We start from the raw sequence: 17,861 nt of genomic DNA, 5'->3' as shown, positions 1-17,861 counted from the left end.
ATTCCATCCCCACCAACCACAGAGAGCCCCGAGATGCCCCAGCAGGAAAACTGCAGGGTGGGGGTTAAACAAGCACCACTGCACACCAGATGGCCCAGGAGGACATCTAAAAAGGATCCTGGGCACCAGGAAGAATATTAAAATGAAAAAAAAAAATCCCCTTCAGTGCCATAAATATTTATACTAAATCCAAGGAAGTGGCTGGGTCCAGACTTGTCCTATGTGAATCATCCAGCACTTCCCTCACCCCATCTTCATTTCATGTGTTCTGGATAAAAGCACCACAAAGGAGGTGCCACAGTTGTGTCAACTTCTTTTTCTCCATGGTAAGAGCAGTTTTTGTCAAGCTGCTTTCCAAAGAATATAAACAGAACAACTAAACACTCCTATTTTACTTGGCTAGCCCTTGTGTGGCATTTACTTATATTCCTAGATCATTTTGATTCATAGAAATAGTTTCCTTTTGCCTGGACAACTTTAATTTTCCTTACAGGGACACTTAATTACAATCAGTAGAGCATCACAGAAAAAAACTCCAATGTTGTAATCTGGAGCCAAGAAACCATAATTTTCTGAAAGGTTCTGCTCTGAAAGTGTCCAAACCTGCTACTATCTTAATTTACACCTACTAAACTTTAGCAATTAAATAACAAAATAGGAAGTCTCAATACCATTTCTAAAGTGTAAGCACAGCTTGTTGATACCATTTGCAAAAGAAGTAAATCCTCACTCATTCCCAAAAGAACAACAGCTACTTAAAAAGATCCATTTGGGAGGTTTGGGTTCCACTCTTCTCATGCAAAAGATGGCTGGGCTGGGCACTTTGTAGGTTGTAACAAAGGGTATTGCCAATCTGCTGTTCTGGGATTTTGAGTTAAAACAAAACATAATAAATATTCCAATTTGGTTTATATTCCCATACAACACTGCCATTCCTGGGCAAGAAAATCCCCAAAAACTGACTAAATCTCTCTCACATCTAACTACAACCCATATTTAAAGGCAAAACCCCCCTATTTCTGAAATGCTGAAAAATAAATATTAAGGCTCAAAAAGCAGGAAAGTACAGTACTGAGAGGTTTCCATGCCTGCCCTGTCAAATGGGTTTCCAGGAAAAACTATTGCTTTTTAAACACAACTGGTTCCAAACTTTCCCTGGGAGAGTAAATATATTTCCTGGAACCTGCTAGCAACATTTGGAAGAATAGGAGGAAAGTTATACATTACAATGCCTGGTTCTCACAGCTGACAGGGAACTCTCTGAAGTGATGAGGAGTGAAAAGGAACATGTCTTTAAATAATCAGAGACTCTTGTAACAACAGGAATAAGGAAAGGATGGGAGCCACAGGTTTTGTGAGGGAACTGAGCTGGCACCAGGCTGCTGCAGGCAACCTCCCTTCCTCCCTGTGTGCTGCAACATTCCACTTCTCCCAAATATTATCTACTTCTATCCACAAACACCACTTGTGGATGAGCTTTTTCACCAAAATGAGGCACAAAGCATCACACATCATTTTTGGGGAAAAAGCTGGACTGCACCAAGTGCTACTATGCTTAACCAGTTCTTGCTTTTATCACTAGCAACAACCAAGTTTAAAAGAAACCTTACTTAAATCTGATACCAAACAATGCCATGAAATTTAGGCAAGGAAACATTCTAAACTCTTGTTTAGAAAAACATCTGATACCAAGCAGTGCTGGGAAACTTAGATAAGGAATGACTCCAACCTCAGTTTCACATTTTTGCCCCCACCACCCATATCACCCTGAGATTTAAGGACTGCCATTCCTGTTCAAAGTGGAGCTCTGAAGATCTTTGATGAAGTCCCATCACCTCACTGAGGTTTCTGGGTGATTTTTTCTTTGGCTGGGAGCAGAGCTGTGGTGGTGCCAGGTACCTCAATTTCACTAAGGTTGCACAAGAAGCTGTGCTGAGATATTTCTTAACAAGGAATGACCTTTTCTAAGGGAATGGCCTCCATTGCATCAGGGCAGGGTCAGGTTGGGGATCAGGGAAAGGTTCTACCCCAGAGGGTGCTGGCATTGCCCAGGCTCCCCAGGGAATGGGCACAGCCCTGAGGCTGCAGAGCTGCAGGAACAGCCCTCCAGGGGTGCTCAGGGTGGGATTGCTGGGGTGTCTGGGCAGGGATAGGAGTTGGATCCATGATCCCTGGGTGTCCCTTCCAGCTCAGGATATTCTGTGATCCTGTGAAGTCCCCCAGGCTCGCCTTACCCTACAATCAGTGGCAGCTACTCCTGCTATTAAGAGCAGACTCTTCCAGCTCCATCCATCTGTGACATGAGGTTTACAAGTGGGCAGAGATAACCCTAATTAAGAGCTCAACTGCCTGTTCAGTGCCCTGGAGGATCCATCTCCCCCCATCCCTCCCAGGACACACCCCAGTGCTCCCTGAGCTCCACTCACTGCTGAGTCCACTTGCAGGGACAGGCTGAGAATGAGAACATCTCAAAAATCTGAGAGATGGATCTGCCCCAGCACACCCAGAGGGAGCTGGTGGCACTGCTGGTGTCTGCTCCTGCCCACAGCTATCCCCACAGGCAGGGACAAACAATGCCCCTGTGTGTGCAGCTAGCCATGCTGATCTGGAGAGCAATTGCCAGGGGGATGATCCAGGCTGCAGGAAAAGCTGCCTGCCTTAAAAGAAGGAATTCAACCCCAAAGTCCTCAAAGTTCTTTAATGCTGAGGAAGTATAAAGCCATTTTTGTAAACACTTCTCCAGGAACTTGTGTTCACCACTACCTCACACTATTATCAGTAAGAAATTATAGGCTCTGTCCTGCTGGATTGTTGTTAGTGTAAACAACTTTGCTAAATTGCTTGGCACTCTGTCTGCATGCAGCATGTTCAAACCCTGTAGTCTATTCAGCCAAAATCAAATATAAAGGCCCATCTGTATTAAACCTCAAAAAGAAATTAATAGACAACTATTTTCATGCAAAGCAGATATTTAAAAAAGGCTAAGCCAATACATATGGATGAACTTTTTCATTCATAATTTTAGATGCCACACAATGAAGACTGTTGTTTAAGCTTTATTTTTTCTCTAACAGCTCTCCATACAATGCAGTGCATTGTTCAAACTCTGGAGCAATTTAAGCTTTTTCAATGTCTCCTAAAATCCCTGGATTTATATCCAAAGAGACCTGGCACTGTAACAAATTTGACTTGTGAGTAACAAGTTACAGCCTTTAAGCGAATTGCTCATTAACACAGAATTCAACTTACTGCTACAAACCTCACTACCTTTTATCTCAGGAAAAAAAATATGCTGCCTATCTTATCTACAGAAAGCTGTGGGATAACAGTCTATTATATTTGGGTTTTTAATTTCCTTGTTTGAGTTCTCAGTACAAATGCTGAACTAGCATCCAGGGTGAGAACAACAGAACTCCAGGGGGAAAAAAAAAAAAAAAAAGTTAAAGTATGACCTAAATCTATCCTGCCTTTGATGAATGAGGAAAATAAACTGAATTTTGATGTCAGTCCTGAAGAGGATATTCCCAACTTCATGCTAGGAGGAAATGAGCAAGAAGAGCCCAACTGTGAAGCTGTAGCTCTTTATTTTTTTCTGAAGATGAAAGAGATTGAAAATGCAAAACCCACAGAATGTTCTATAAATGGGGAAAGTTCTGTGGGTGCATCTTAATTTACATGGCTTTGAACAGAAATTTTACACTGCTTTACAAATAAGAACACTTAATTTGCCATGAAAGAGATTCTTATCCAATTCTTAGCAGAAGAATAGTGCTTAAGTCATTTTACATATTTAGAAGCTAATCCAAACTTTGCAGTTAATAGGAGAAACTGATGTTAGAGAAAAATGCAAGGTCAGCAGAGAAAGCTGATGGAAACTCTTCTTTAGAATTTCAGAAAACACGTTGCATTTCATTAAAAAGCAAATGAAGTTAGGAGGATCTGTGATAGCAAACACCTGAAGTGGCCTTTTGGGGAAGACAGACACATTTTCAGGATGCCTTGCAGTGCCCAGAGAGGACACCCAGCTCTGTAAGCCAAGGAATGCTCCAGCCTTACAGGAAGTCAGTGAAATAATTATGTAATATGCCACTAACTAATGAAAGCTGTCCTCAAACCAAAAAGGGGTGTTTTGCTAGAAATCTGGATCCAATTTGCTTCATTAAATTAAAAAAAAAAAAAAAAAAAAATCCCAGTCTTCTGGACTATCCAAAGAACTCTGCCTAACTATTTTGAGTGCTCCAAGTAACATGCCTGGGGGATTTCTTAGCATCTTATTGCATTTCTTTATACCTTTCCCAGCACAGCAGTTCCAGCCCTGAGAATGAAGCAATAACCCAGAGCATCTGAAACTGGGAGAGAGAGGAAGGAAGGCAGAAATCTGCCTTCCAACACACCACCATCTGTGATAAACAAGAGAATGAAACAAATCTGCCTGGAGACTGCACCTCCTCATGCATATTCCGTGGGAAAGCAGGAGCCAAAACTTGCTGGACAGCCCTGGAGTCAAAGAGCAGCTTCACCTGTGCTCTGTTTTAACTCTGAGCACTCCATTACCTCACACGCCAGGCTGGGAAGGAACACTGAGCTGGAGTTTAGTGAGTTTCCACTGGGAGAAATGACCCTCACTTTTACAATTTTAAAGGTTTATTAAACCTTAACAAACTACAACAGAGTGACTGAATAAGGGAAGAGAACATGGTGCTGGGAGTGTGGGACCTTCAGAGCCACAAAATGGCTGCTGCCCCTTTCACACCCTGGGGCTGCAGCAGCCAACCCTGGCCCCTCCTGAATTCTGCCAGCTAATTTTCTTTGCTGTCCATGGGTGCAAACTATTTGCAGCAACCAACACATTATCCATCTATAACAACCTCCCTTTTTCTTTTCTAGAAGTCATTAGGCTCGTGCAATTAATTTTCATTTTTGATTTAGATGATCTACTCCTACTTTTCTTGATTCAAATTTAATTTTGACTCATGATGGTATCTGTTGATGTGGGTGAGGACAGTGAGAACAGAAAAAAACTCCTCAGGTTCTCTTTAAGAAAATGACTGGTGGAGTTGGTGACATGAATTGGTTGGAGCAGGCCAAAGGGGATCACAGAGGTCTGCTATGGCTTTTTGTCCCCACAGCAGGGCTGCATCATCTTGGTGGCCAGCACAGGTCTTGCCCTCTAACTCTCCTTGTCAGTTCTCAAGTGAGCTACCCTGACACCTCCCACTGTATCCTGTGTACTTCTCTTACCAGATCCTTGCAATCTCCATCATTAGAATAGGACAACTACAATTGATATGATTTAAATTCCCTACTCAAGTGTTATTTAAAACAGTCTTTGAGCTGGCTGGTGGAAGCCTGACTCTACTTTTCAGATGTCAGTCTTTGTTCAAAAGCCAACTTTGTCTCACCTGCTCTGGATGTTACAGTCTGTTCTTTTGGGTTCATGGACCAGGTTTTTAATTCTGTTGGCATGAGTCCATTCTTGCTCTGCAGTTCCCACAGCTGATTCAGTGGTGAGCAGTACCTGAATGGAACTCCCCACTGAGGGGTTACAAGCTGGTGTTTCCATGCTTTGATACTCAACCTCCAGGGTTAACATCATCAATTAACACTTTAAACCCTTCTCCTTTTGCACCTGCTACTTGCACAGAATTTTGACTCTTCTTGCATCTCCTTCAAATTTGACAAACACAAGTTTTATTTAACTCTCATGTCCACTAAAAATTCAAATTATTCCTCCTGGGGACTTATTTTACCAAGGACTCTTGATGATACTCTGTGCCTAGGATGTAGAGTACCTGACATCTCTAGTCTTCTACCTCCCTCTTTGCTCATTCTTATAAACTTTCAAGTCCCTTCCTCTTTGGGGGCAATTTCTCTTGAAGTGTCCACTTTTCTTACAATAAAAACAAATTTGCCCTTTTCTAATGGCAGTTAGCATTACTCTGGCCTTTCCTCCTGTTTTCTCTTCATCCCTCCTGATGCACACTCTCTGTGTCTCAAGAGATCTTCTAATCCCCTTTCTTGCCAACTCTCTAACTTCTCTAATTTTCTGCATATATCTGACCAAGCATAGATGACAAAATTTATCTTTAGCAAGATCTGTCTGGCTACCATATTGGGGTCACCCCTTGAATACTGCCTCAGATTTTTCCTCAATCTTTCTAGATACTCTGTTGGGGTTTCTGCTGTTCATTAAATGCCCTGCAAACATTTTGGCATTCTGGAGCAGCTTAATATCCCTTACAATTAATGTTTTAAAGTCTTCCATGTTTCACCTTCCTCCAGGATCCTTGTGGTCCCAATTAGGGTGTACTATGGGCATTTTCAGGCCTCTAGGATGTCTTTGCATGTGCTCACTTTCCCATATCCATATCCCAGCCACCCAAATCATGTCTTTCATCTGGTGTAAATAACATGGTCATTAGCAGTCGCATTTCTTCTTGTGTATAGATACTAGGCCCCAAAAATTGGTCTAACTGTTCCACTTAGCTGATGGTGTTTTCTAGTAATTCTTTTAATAATTTCTTGAACATCCTCACATCAGAGGAATGGAGTGGTATGGTTACAAATTTAATTCCTTCCTGTGCCTCACCTAGTGGCACTTCCCTAAGAGGATACAATCCCACTGCTTGGTTTTCATGCCCTGACCTCCTTTCTTCTCTCTTGCTACTCTGTTTCCAGTATTTTGACTGGGCCCATCAAAGAGCTGTGGGTACCAATGGAAGTGGAGGGGGGAAACAGTCTAACAAGTCTCATTCTTTATTTTTTGATACTTTAAACACTCTCACCTTCAAAGATGAAATCTCTCCTTCCCAGCAGGCAGCATAATCACTCTCTTCCTGACTGAACGGGTTCTTAGCTCTTAGACAGATGTTTAAAGCCTGACATATCTACCCTTTGTCTGACTCATACCTCAGCTAGTGCACATGATTTGACCTAATTTCCTCCTTAGCCTACTCCATCATACAGTACTGTATCATCTTGAGCTCGTCCTTATCTCTGGTGCTGGGGTTGTAATTCCACTGAGCTGGTTTCTTTCTCAGGCGGATACTTGTTGGTATCTCTTCACTTTCTCCTTCTCCCGTTGGGGATTCCCTACCAGCTCTGTCCTATCTTGACAGTCAGGCTTTAACAAGGCTCGCCTTCTTAAGCAGCTAACCACAGGTCCTCCCAGCAAGCCCCAGCAGCCAGAAGGGAAGAGATGGGAAAAGGAAGGAAGAAGAGAAAGAAAGGAGAAAAACCACTTTATGTTCTTTCTGGAGAACAAAAGCAAATCCTGTACTATTGTACTGGGTGGGCTGTGCCACTCCCAACAGGAATCGACTGAGCCACCGAGCTCATGGTGGGGGGCATGCTCCTCTTTTGAAATCTCCCAGGGCCATGGACAAGGTGTTTATCCTGGATGAGTCCCCATTTGTGAGAAATGACACTCACTTTTACAATTTTAAAGGTTTGTTAAACCTTAACAAAATACAATGGAGTGGCTGAACAAGGAAAGACACGGCACTGGGAGCGTGGGACCTTCAGACCCTGGGGGTGCAGCAGCCAACCCTGGCCCCTCCTAAACTCTGCCAGTTACTTTTCCTTGCTGTCCATGGGTGCAGACTTTTCTTCCAACTGGATTGGAGGTCAGGAGTTGCCATGCTGCATGTCCTAGTAAGGAGCCTGCCCTCCTCCCAAATACCAAAGCCAGCCAGTGGCAACAATACACAAGAGAAGGGGAAAGAGGACTATGGGGACAACAGGTCACAGTAACACACATATACACCAATAAAACTTCTTTTATCATCCAAATAATATTCATCCCTTAATTGTGAGAGCCAACCATCACATTACCCATCTATAACACCACCACAAAACAAGATGCAGATGTTCCAGGCCTGAATACCTGCCCAGATCAAGTGGCTGTCATTTGATAGGAAGCACTGGGAATGCCAGCCTGCCTCAGAATGCTGCTGCTCCCTGGCCTCTGCACCTCAGCCAGGGCTCCCAGGAGCTTCCTGATGGCCCTGAGCTCATTAGGAAGAAAACAATCATCTGAAAGCACCACTCATTAAACTGGCCATTGTGGATCACTGGCAGCAAATGTTTAGTAGGAGAATATCAGATGTATTCATGCTAAAGATGAGCATCCAGATGCCAAGGCAACAATTCTCTAATTATTTCTTCTTTTCTTTCCTGTTGTACCAAAACTATTAGAATAAATTGCTTGAAATGGTTAATCATCACTAATATAACTGTAATCTTCCACTGGTGAGGACCAAGTATTCCCATTTGAGTAATTTTAAAAATTTCTTTCACTGGAGAGGGAGACAAAACTCAAATGTCTGTTTTATGCAACTTGTTAAAAAAAAAAACAAATCATTAAAATTCAGATTTTCCTCTAAAAGCATCAATTGGATTTGAGATTACCATGGGGTATCATGGGGGCTCAAAGCTAGCAATGACATCAAGAAAATCCACCAAAAGACACAAATAATCAGTGTGAAACAAACAACCTTAAGGAAAGGAAATGGCTTTATCCTGTGCTTCTGTTATGGACCCCCTTTCTAAAACTCTTCCCCCTCATTTCTGGTTGTAGTCCTTTTCTTGGCTGTGGCTGCTTTAATTACATGAGTGTGCAGAAATTTCCAAGAGGACAAAGGCACCTTTAGAGACCATTTAGAAATCTCCTGCCCAAAACCAGCTCAGGCAGTATGGGATGCTCAGAACTCCAAATTGCCACCTGTGACTCTTGCTGGGCAAGAAAAAGCCCAGCAAGGGATGCAAATTGCACTCCTCTGCTCCATGGTGAACTCAAGGGTTGCCAAATGCACACAGTGGAGGAACTTTTCCTATTTCTTAGGTATCAACACATCTCTGATCCACAGGCTGCTGCAAATCCAACAGTTCCAGTGCCAGAAGAGTAAAACCACCAGTAAACTTCATAAAACACACTGACACATCTCACCAGCATGGAAATCACCTCAAAAGCTAAAAACAAATGTTTCAAGAGAAAATCTAAAGGAACAAGGAACCCATCTATTTCCTGAGGCCTATAGGCACATGCTTATTTCCTCTGAAATTTCAAACCTGTTTTCTCACCACACAATGTATTTTTTATCTTATCCTACATCTTCAAAAGTACTTTTCAGGAAGGCATCAATTTATAAGTAGTTCAAGTGTGGCCTTCAATAAATCCTAATTAATAGAGTTGAAAGGGTGTTTTGTTGTCAATCAGTTACTACTGCAACAGTGTCCCTGGAAAGACAAAATCCATCACTGCTGACACAACTCACTTATAAAATAAATACTATGGCAGAGCCCTGGAAGATCTGTAGGCATCTCTAAAACACCCTTTGAGTTCAGAGCAGATGTTGCCAGTGTTTACACTTTTTAAACCATTGGGATATAAACACCTCACTATAAACACCACTGCAGTTTTGCTTTCCTTCTCTTCATTTTGTGTGTGTTTATTTTAGTGTTAAAAATGTTAACTTCCAGAATAAGGAAAATAGCAACAGATGTTTAACCTAAACAAAAACTGCTCCAGTAGAGTGCATTCCTTAAACTGTTCTTTTGCTTTTGAACTATTAAAGCTAAGATCTGGTTAAATAACAATTACTGGAGAAAAGGGTGGGGAATAAAAGGGGGGCTGGAAAGAATCTTCCATAAATAATAGGCATAATTACAATGAATTGAACTAATGAGCCAAAACTACAGAGCAACAAAACTTAGTCAACAAAACACTCAGAAAGATGTATTACGTAAATAAAGCTTTGCATAAAATTACATGGTCTTCATCAGAAGTTATCAATTGCTTCCAAAGAAAACACTAATTACTGCACAGAGCAGTGAAGAAGTTAAAGGATAAGGATCCTGAAATGAAAAAGTTAAAGGATCCTGAAAGTTGTTTTCCCTTTTTTTTTTTTTTTTTTTTCCCTTTTAAACTGGTTTTCTTGCCCTAACAAAGAAAGCATGGGATAAGAAAGAAGTTGGGAATTCAACTCCATGGAACTCCATCTCCGTATTATTCAGCTCAACTTTGTGTAAAAGAGCTTGATCCAAATGAACATATACATATTTGTGCAGGAAAGAAAAAGGAGAAACAAAGATATACACAGTACAACAGGGAGCCCCTCCACTTCCTGAAGGGAAGCAATGTGGCCATGCTGGTTCAGGGATAGAAAAGACTGTAATTTCCAAAGTGAGATTCGGCTGCCTGGCTTCTGTCCTGCCCTTTTTCTGAGCACTGTGAACAGACATCTCCTTGGCCTGTGCACGCTCCTCATTGTTTCTTTCCTGACAACTCCAGCAAGTTTATTTTCCGAACGAACATGGAAAACGCTCCTGCTGAATCAGAAAAAAAAAAAAAAAAAAAAAAAAAAAAGCTTTTCGCAGCGCTTGTGTGTGGCTACAGCAAAACCAGCCCCGCTGCCAAGCCGAATTAGCTCAGTGGTGCCTTTCTCTCCAAGCCATAACCGCTTCTCGCAGCCGCACGTAGAGAAAACTCGGCGGAGATGAACCAAGAGATTTGCCCGGTTACCTCAGGCGCCTTCCCAGCGGGGCTGTGAGGGCAGCGAGCCCCGGCCCCGCCGGACTCCGCGTTGTGTAAGGCCCGGGGCGGCGCTGGGGGCCGGACAAGGAGCACGGACACGCCGGACACTCGGCCCCGGACACGCGTGTCCGGCAGAGACGGACAGACCCCGGCTGGCCGAACCCCACACAGACAAACCCCAGACGGACAAACCCCCACCCGCCCCCCGGCCCTCAGTGAGGGAAAGCGTTGAAAACGCGGCTTGTGGAAAAAAAAAAAAAATTAAAAAAATATCACATGGAAAGGAAGAAAGAAAGAAAGAAATGTCTGCCTTGAAACACAAGCTCTGACAAGAGCCCGCGGAGCGTCGCGCAGCGGCGGTCTCCAAAAACATCCCCGCTGACAAACAAGGGCGAGCGCCGCTCGGAGAAGGATCCATCCCTGGAAGGGATCCATCCCTCCCCGTGCGAGGGCACCACGCACTGCCCCTGGCGAGGCACTGTTACCTTCGTAGCACAGGATGCCGATATTGTTGTTCATCTTGTCCAAGTACTGGTAGTTCAACAGGTCCATCCTCATAAACAGCATTTATCGGGCTGGCGGGGAGGAGCGGCTCCGGGAGGGGGAGGCAGACGGTGCGAGGCGCTCCCGGCTTCCAGAGCCCGGCAGAGGCCCAGCCTGGAGCGGCTCGGGAAGGGGGAGCGGCTCCGGCAGCGCGGGGAGTGCGAGGGCAACGCGCTGCGGGCCGGGAGCGCAGCCGTGCGGGGGCTTCCCAAGCGTTCCTCCAAGTTTAAAGAAAATAATTTTTTAAAAATTTAAAAATAAAAAAAAAAAAAAAAAAAAAGAGCGTACAAGCAAAGCGCGATCGGCGGGGCAGGCAGGGAGCAGCGCGCAGCCCGCTGCGCTGACAGCGGCAGTGGCCGGCACTGCCCGCCGGGCCCCGCTCCCAGCCCGCTGCCCTCAGAGCCCGGCCCGCCCCGCGCAGGCGCCGCCGCGGCCGGGGCGCTTTGTGCGCAGGGCCCGGCGGGAGCGGGAACCGGCCGGGGACGGAGACGGGAGAGAGGGAGGGAGAGAGGGAGGGAGGGCACGGCCGCGTCAGAGCGCTGCACAGGAAACAGTCCGGGAGGAGGAGGAGGCGGCTGCGAGGGGAGGAAGCGGCGTGAGGGGCCTGCTCGGGCCGGGCCGCGCTGCAAACGCACTCTGCCTCTCCTCACTCCCCTTCCAGCGCGAACAAGGCGGCTCTGCAGCCACGGCAGCCATGGCATGGCAGGAATGGGAAATGGAATCGCAGGAATGACGGACGCAATTAAAAGGCGTGAGGCAGTAGCCATTTCCCCCTGTGTGTCTCTTATGCGTGAACAGTTTAAAAAGGCTTCTCTCTATGCATACAAACAGGCATGGCACGCATTGCTACGATTCCATCAGCGCCCGGGCCAGAGCGGATTTTTTAAGGGCTATTGGTGGTTAAACATTCCGGGCTCTGGCGCTCAGCAGCTGCCGGAGCTGCGGCGATGATGATGATGGTGATGGTGACAGAGATGACGGAGCCTGGCGCTGCTCTCTCATCTCAGGATGGGCTGAGCCTCCCGCGGCACGGAGCTGCTCAGACAGATGTGGGCAGAACATCTGGGCGGCTGCAGCAGGTGCGAACCTGATGGGCATCGCACTGCAGCTCCTGCGGCTGAGCAGCACCTGAAGTCTAATAGAATCCTCATTTTCCCTCTGCTCTCTTCAGCTTGGAGCACAGCTCATCCCTGCCCATCTGGGACAGGAATCTTCACAAGGCAGAACCACTAAAACACTTGAATTTCCACCCTGAGAACTTCTCCTCTCTGCTAGAGAAGGGGAACAGATAACATGAATTAAGCAACTCACACATTTTGAGTTGGCATTTTGAGTTACTGCTTGAATGCTTTGGGTATTTCAGCAAAAACAAGTAGTTTAAAGTTGCTGCTGGTGTCTACTGAATACTCTAAGATTGCCTAGAACGTAAAAAAAGGTTTCTCCACACTTCAGATACACAATGCTGAAGTAACAGCACATCTCTGAAATGGTACCTAATAAAAAGTTGCTGTTGTTTTGCAAAAGTTCCAACCACACAGACCAAATCAGCCCATGATATTTTCTAAAAGGATAAATAGCTTTTTATTAAAGAGTAGTGTATGGTGATTTTTAACCAGGGCATATTGTGCATACTCATATATCTCTATATTCTACACCAATCCATCAAATCAAAACAGCCATCTAATAAAGACATGAAGAGAAATCTGAGCCCTTTAAGATATAAACAACAATAAAAATCCACACCTACTACATTACAGAAAGAGAGGCACATTTCTTCAGCATGAAGTGCAAGCTCCTCACCAATTTTTGATATATTTTGATATGTACAGCTTTTAACATAGAGAGCATCCCTGAATTCAAATGAATGCAACACATTTATTGGGTGCTTGGGAAGGACAAGGATATAAGTATTCAATTTTTTTCACTTTAAAATACTTAAATTTTTGTGGGAGGTGCAGGTGATGAGGAAGAAAACACTATTTAAACTCCTTTAGAGCACTGCTCTACAAGACAGGGGTGCACATGGGCATTACAATTCCAAGCCCAATTTGAATTCTGCTCTATATTCAAAGTTACATATTTCTTCAAGCTGTTTGGAAAAGCATGATTGGATGTTGTCCACAAACCACTGACTACTCAGGAGTGCTGTCCAGACACCAATAAAGGAGTTAATTCTTCTTTATTAGACCAGTAGTCACTGGTGTGCAGGTTTTTAGGCAGTAATGATCCCTGTTAGGTGAATGGCTTTCAGCATTTCAGTACAAACTCTGATTGGACTTGCCAAATGTTGCATAATGAATGTTCTTCACAATAAATACTAATAAACTGTACCAAGCACCAAGAGCTTTTTGAACTTCTAAATTAAAATATCTAAGCTGAAAACAAGGCAATGCCTAGTGAAAGAGTGGGGAGAATTATCTACATAATTATCTCTCTTATACTGCATTTTAAACCCAAAATCCATTCTTAGGAAAACTTTATTTGAAAGAAATGTTATCAGCTCAACAAATCCAAGTCCAGCAGACATTAACCTCAAATACTGCCAGGGTCACTGTAAAGTACTTGGTTCCTGTCAGCAAATTCTCAATTCAGATTGCTGCTCGTGGGTCTGAGAGATCTTCCAATGAACTGAAACCACTAACTAGTGCATCACTGGAAAAGGAGACAAGGATAAAAAAAAGAGGAGGGAAAAGGGAGGAAAAAAAAAGGAGAAAAAAAAAAAGAAGGAAGAAAAAAAAAGGAGAAAAAAAAAAAAAAGAAAAAAAAAAAAAAAAAAAAAAAAGGAGGAAAAAAAAAAGGAGGAAAAAAAAGGAGAAAAAAAAAGGAGAAAAAAAAAAGGAGAAAAAAAAAAGGAGAAAAAAAAAAGGAGAAAAAAAAAGGAGAAAAAAAAGGAGAAAAAAAAAAAGGAGAAAAAAAAAAGGAGAAAAAAAAAAGGAGAAAAAAAAAAAAAGGAGAAAAAAAAGGAGGAAAAAAAAGGAGAAAAAAAAGGAGAAAAAAAAAAAGGAGAAAAAAAAAAAGGAGAAAAAAAAAAAAGGAGAAAAAAAAAGGAGAAAAAAAGGAGGAGAGGCTGTTTCTCCTCAGCCCCTTTTACAGCCTGCTAGCTGCAAGCACAGAGCCGTGCTGAGGCATCTCTGCCTCTCATTGTCTGCAGCGTTTCCTCTAGGGCTGCACCCTCCCTGCTCCGGGCAGTGGGATCGGGTGTGAACCCTCTGAACTTTAACACAACAGCAGCCTCTAGAGGTAAAGGGGAAGCCACGGGCTCGGGGATTGACATGGCATTTTATTCGAATTATCCCACAGAGCAGGGGACAGGCTTCAGACTCTCGGGGATCTGCCTTACTTGGACACAGAATGCAAATCCAGCCCGCACTCTGCAATGTCCTACCACCTCAGGAGGCACAAAAAGCAAAGCAAGGAAAGCAAAGACAGCAGATAAATCACCACTGTCAATAATGGGAATTAATATAAATATAAATCCTTCAGCTGTATGTTATTTGTTCACCTGGATTTTTATAGGGAAAAAATTTTTAATACATCAAGTCTATGATGTCAGATTTGGCAGTTTATATGAGTTTTAGAGCATTTGAACGTGCACTGAGTTGCTTTAGAGCATTACAAACACACAGGGAACTGCTTATTTCTTCTTTGCCTTTTCTCTGCCCTCCTCAACCCTCTCCTCCATCTGCTCTCAGGCAGTACTGAAGAGCCTGAGAAAATAAAATGTCTTTGGTGCCTGCACTCCACAACATCTTCCCGAGGGAAAATGGGCAACCCTGGCTGAGAATCCATACTGCAGATGGAGACAAGTGAAATTCCACCCATCAGGATCATCAGCAGAGAGCAGCTATTGAAACAGCACCCAGTTCTGCAGCTGAGAGAAAAAAATATCTTTATAGAGGTGAGACACACTCTGATATGTCTGGTGGCCACACAGTGCTGCTCAGCATAATTCCACTTTTGAGTAGATAATTACCAGCTGCAGCTCCTCAGATCAGACAGGCACCTACTGAAACCTCAGTGCACACCAAGGAGGAGGTGGAGGAATAAAGCAGGAACATTTAAAAACAGGTTTTACCTTTTTTCTTTCCCTGAGAAAAGAGCAAATTCGAGTTGAGAATTGCTAGGTGGCGATGTGCCTGAAGGAAAAGGCTTTTCTTTTTCCACACACTCCACTGCAACACTGCTGCTCTAACCACCCCGGTTCTTATATTTCTGTCAGAATGCATTTCACAGGAGAAAAGCAAACCAAAAATTCTCCTTGAAACAGGATGGAGTGTTTGCTTTGAAATCCATTCAGATGGGATGAGGAAACACAGAGTTAAAATGGACTGAACACTCAGCAAGCCCAGAAATGCATGACAAGGAAAATGACATTTCAAGCTCCTTGCAAGCAGCTGTGCCTCCAAGATCCACAAATACAACTCTGCTCTTGGTGAGTCAGATACCACAAAAAATCACTTTACACGCTTCTTACAAAGCATTAAGCACTCACAACTGCACCATGAACAGGAGGTATCAAAACACACATTATATGTGCATTCTCCCACTTTTTTCTTAATCATAAAGTTGCATTGCAAATAGTTTAATTACACCCAACTACCTGTTCCTTTAAAATAAATCAATAATTAAAGCAAGCCCCACCAGGTAGAGCATCTCTGAGCTCAAGCTGGTGCCTTCCTGTTTTACCTGTCCCCTAGCTAAAGGTTTCAACAATGTACCAGACATTAGAGAACACAGAAGATGCTTTTAAAATTATCACTGGAGCTTCTCAAGCCTGAAATAGGAAGCTTACACCCAATATCAACATGTAACAAAATAATTTGTGTATTCTGCCATTCTTGTCATAACCTAAACTTAGGGAACGCTGCTTGAAAAACCCAAACACAGCATTACCTAGAGAAGAAATCTCTTTATGAGTGTGTGAGTGTCACAAAGTGCTGGGTAACTCATGACAGGAATCCCCATTGAACAAAATGCCAGGGAAACCAAAAATACAGACCAAGAATGTCTAGAGTTGAAGCATGTATAAGGCCCTGGAATATATGGTAATGGCTTGTCTGGACTGGCAGATGGATTTTTTAAAAATTTATTTCTATCATTATTTTTTTAAAATGTCTTGGTGTACTGCAGTTCTTATTCTTTACTACAATTCTTATTCTGTACTACTCCCTTCTTTAGAGACACACAGATTTTTAAACAGCATCTCACCATGATGATAAATAAAAATTTCAGATCACTTGTTTGTAAATATTGAGCCATTTAGGACCAGCTATTTCATACCAGAACATTCCAAGTATTTATCAACTAAAAAGCTTTTGGTTAATTAAAACCCTCCCTCATCAGCAAGAATCATTTGCCTCCCACCCAAACTAAACACACCTGCTGTCCTTCCACAGCCTTTTTCAGGTGGGAGTTTGGGCCAGGAAAGGCAGAATCCAAAACAAGGCAGACAGAACTTCCCTTGTTGGGTTTTTGTTTTTTTTTTTTTTTTTTTTTTTTGCAAAAAACATTTAATTCTGGATGAATATATAAAATAGGCACAGAGGTGCTGGGTGAGGCCTCTGGTTCATCAAGAATATTTTCCATTTCTCACTGGTACCTTGCAGCTCTCAATTTGCTGGTGTTTTTCTCTTTTTGTTTTCTTAGGCTGGGCTGAGAACACTTCAAAAATGCAGCTAAAGCACACAACAGATAAATCTAGTTTATCTGGGTGGAAAAATTGTTATGTGCTAATTAAAAACTTGATAATCTTTCCTGTTATTTGCATACTAATTTAAATTTCTGAAGGGTTGATGATAATCACAAACAATTTAACTTGAACTACAAAGAGTCTCAAACTCCACCAGAGCCTCCAGATGCAAACAGTGAAATGCAAACATTGCCATGCCCTGATATCATGTTAGCAGGGCAAAAAAATTACTTTCTGTTCTTTCAGCATGAGAAACGAGAGGGAAAAAAAAAAAAAAAAGAGATTACTAAAGAAAAAAAAAGCCAATTTTAAGTCAGCTTGATGCTCAGGCATCTGAACCACTTTTAACTTAGGAAAATTAGGAGCCAGACCATGTTTAGAGGTTAGATTTCAAAATTACTGTGTGTATCCCTCAGCTTTGAGAAGAAGCAAATCCAGTCTCCAGAAGCCACTAATTACAGGGTTTAGAAATAAAGCAGAGAGCTTGAAGATTGCTAAAGTCTTTGAAAACATTTCCCCTTATAGCTCACTTGGCAAGACATGAAATATGCTTTTTTATATATAAATATACAAGGCTTAATTGAGCTTAGACATCAACATATGTAAATCTATGGAGCTGACCTTGTTTGCACACAGACTGAATATTCCAATAATTATAATCACCTTAGAAATTATAATCACCTTAGAAATGAGATAAAACCAGGATTTCCAATGCTGTCCCATGCACTAAAATCAATTACAACTGTTCTTATGAAACTGAATAATTTTGGCTTCTACACATCACAGCAATTACTTATCCTAAATTTTAAGATTAAAATATTAATAAGTAGCTATTGCAAAACCCAATTATGTAACTTGCCACCTACTCCATTAAATTAAAATGAAACTTCATTCAAGCTCTAAGGCTATTCTTTTTCAATTGAGGGTCTTGTTCTCTATTATTTCAAAAATATTATTTTTGACCACACCAAAAAACCCCACACCTTAAACACACTCTCATCCCAAATTGCTGTGCTCACAAAAACCCAGCCACACAAAAAAAACCTTTGCTCAGGATGCTGAGGGGTGTCCTCTGGATCAACAGAAGAAAAAAAG

At 42.6% G+C, this 17,861-nt stretch overlaps 1 protein-coding gene across 3 annotated transcripts in view; it reads right to left on the bottom strand.

Moving 5' to 3' along the window:
* The window catches only part of VGLL4 (vestigial like family member 4), a 76,575-nt gene that overhangs the window by 36,112 nt on the left and 22,602 nt on the right, over window positions 1-17,861 (bottom strand). Inside the window, exon 1 of one of the 3 annotated variants that reach the window (XM_079316795.1) lies at window positions 11,020-11,553. The exons of the other annotated variants lie outside the window; for them this stretch is intronic. Within the exon in view, the coding sequence (XP_079172921.1) occupies window positions 11,020-11,101 (82 nt within the window). The 5' untranslated portion in view covers window positions 11,102-11,553. Of the gene's footprint in view, window positions 1-11,019; window positions 11,554-17,861 lie in introns of those variants that run through there. 3 annotated transcript variants of the gene reach the window in all.

The sequence above is a fragment of the Erithacus rubecula genome (genome assembly GCF_903797595.1).
Source record: "Erithacus rubecula genome assembly, chromosome: 13".
Classification (NCBI taxonomy): Eukaryota; Metazoa; Chordata; class Aves; order Passeriformes; family Muscicapidae; genus Erithacus; species Erithacus rubecula.
Note: the sequence above shows the minus strand (reverse complement) of the source record. Positions and strands in the feature narration are given on the sequence as shown.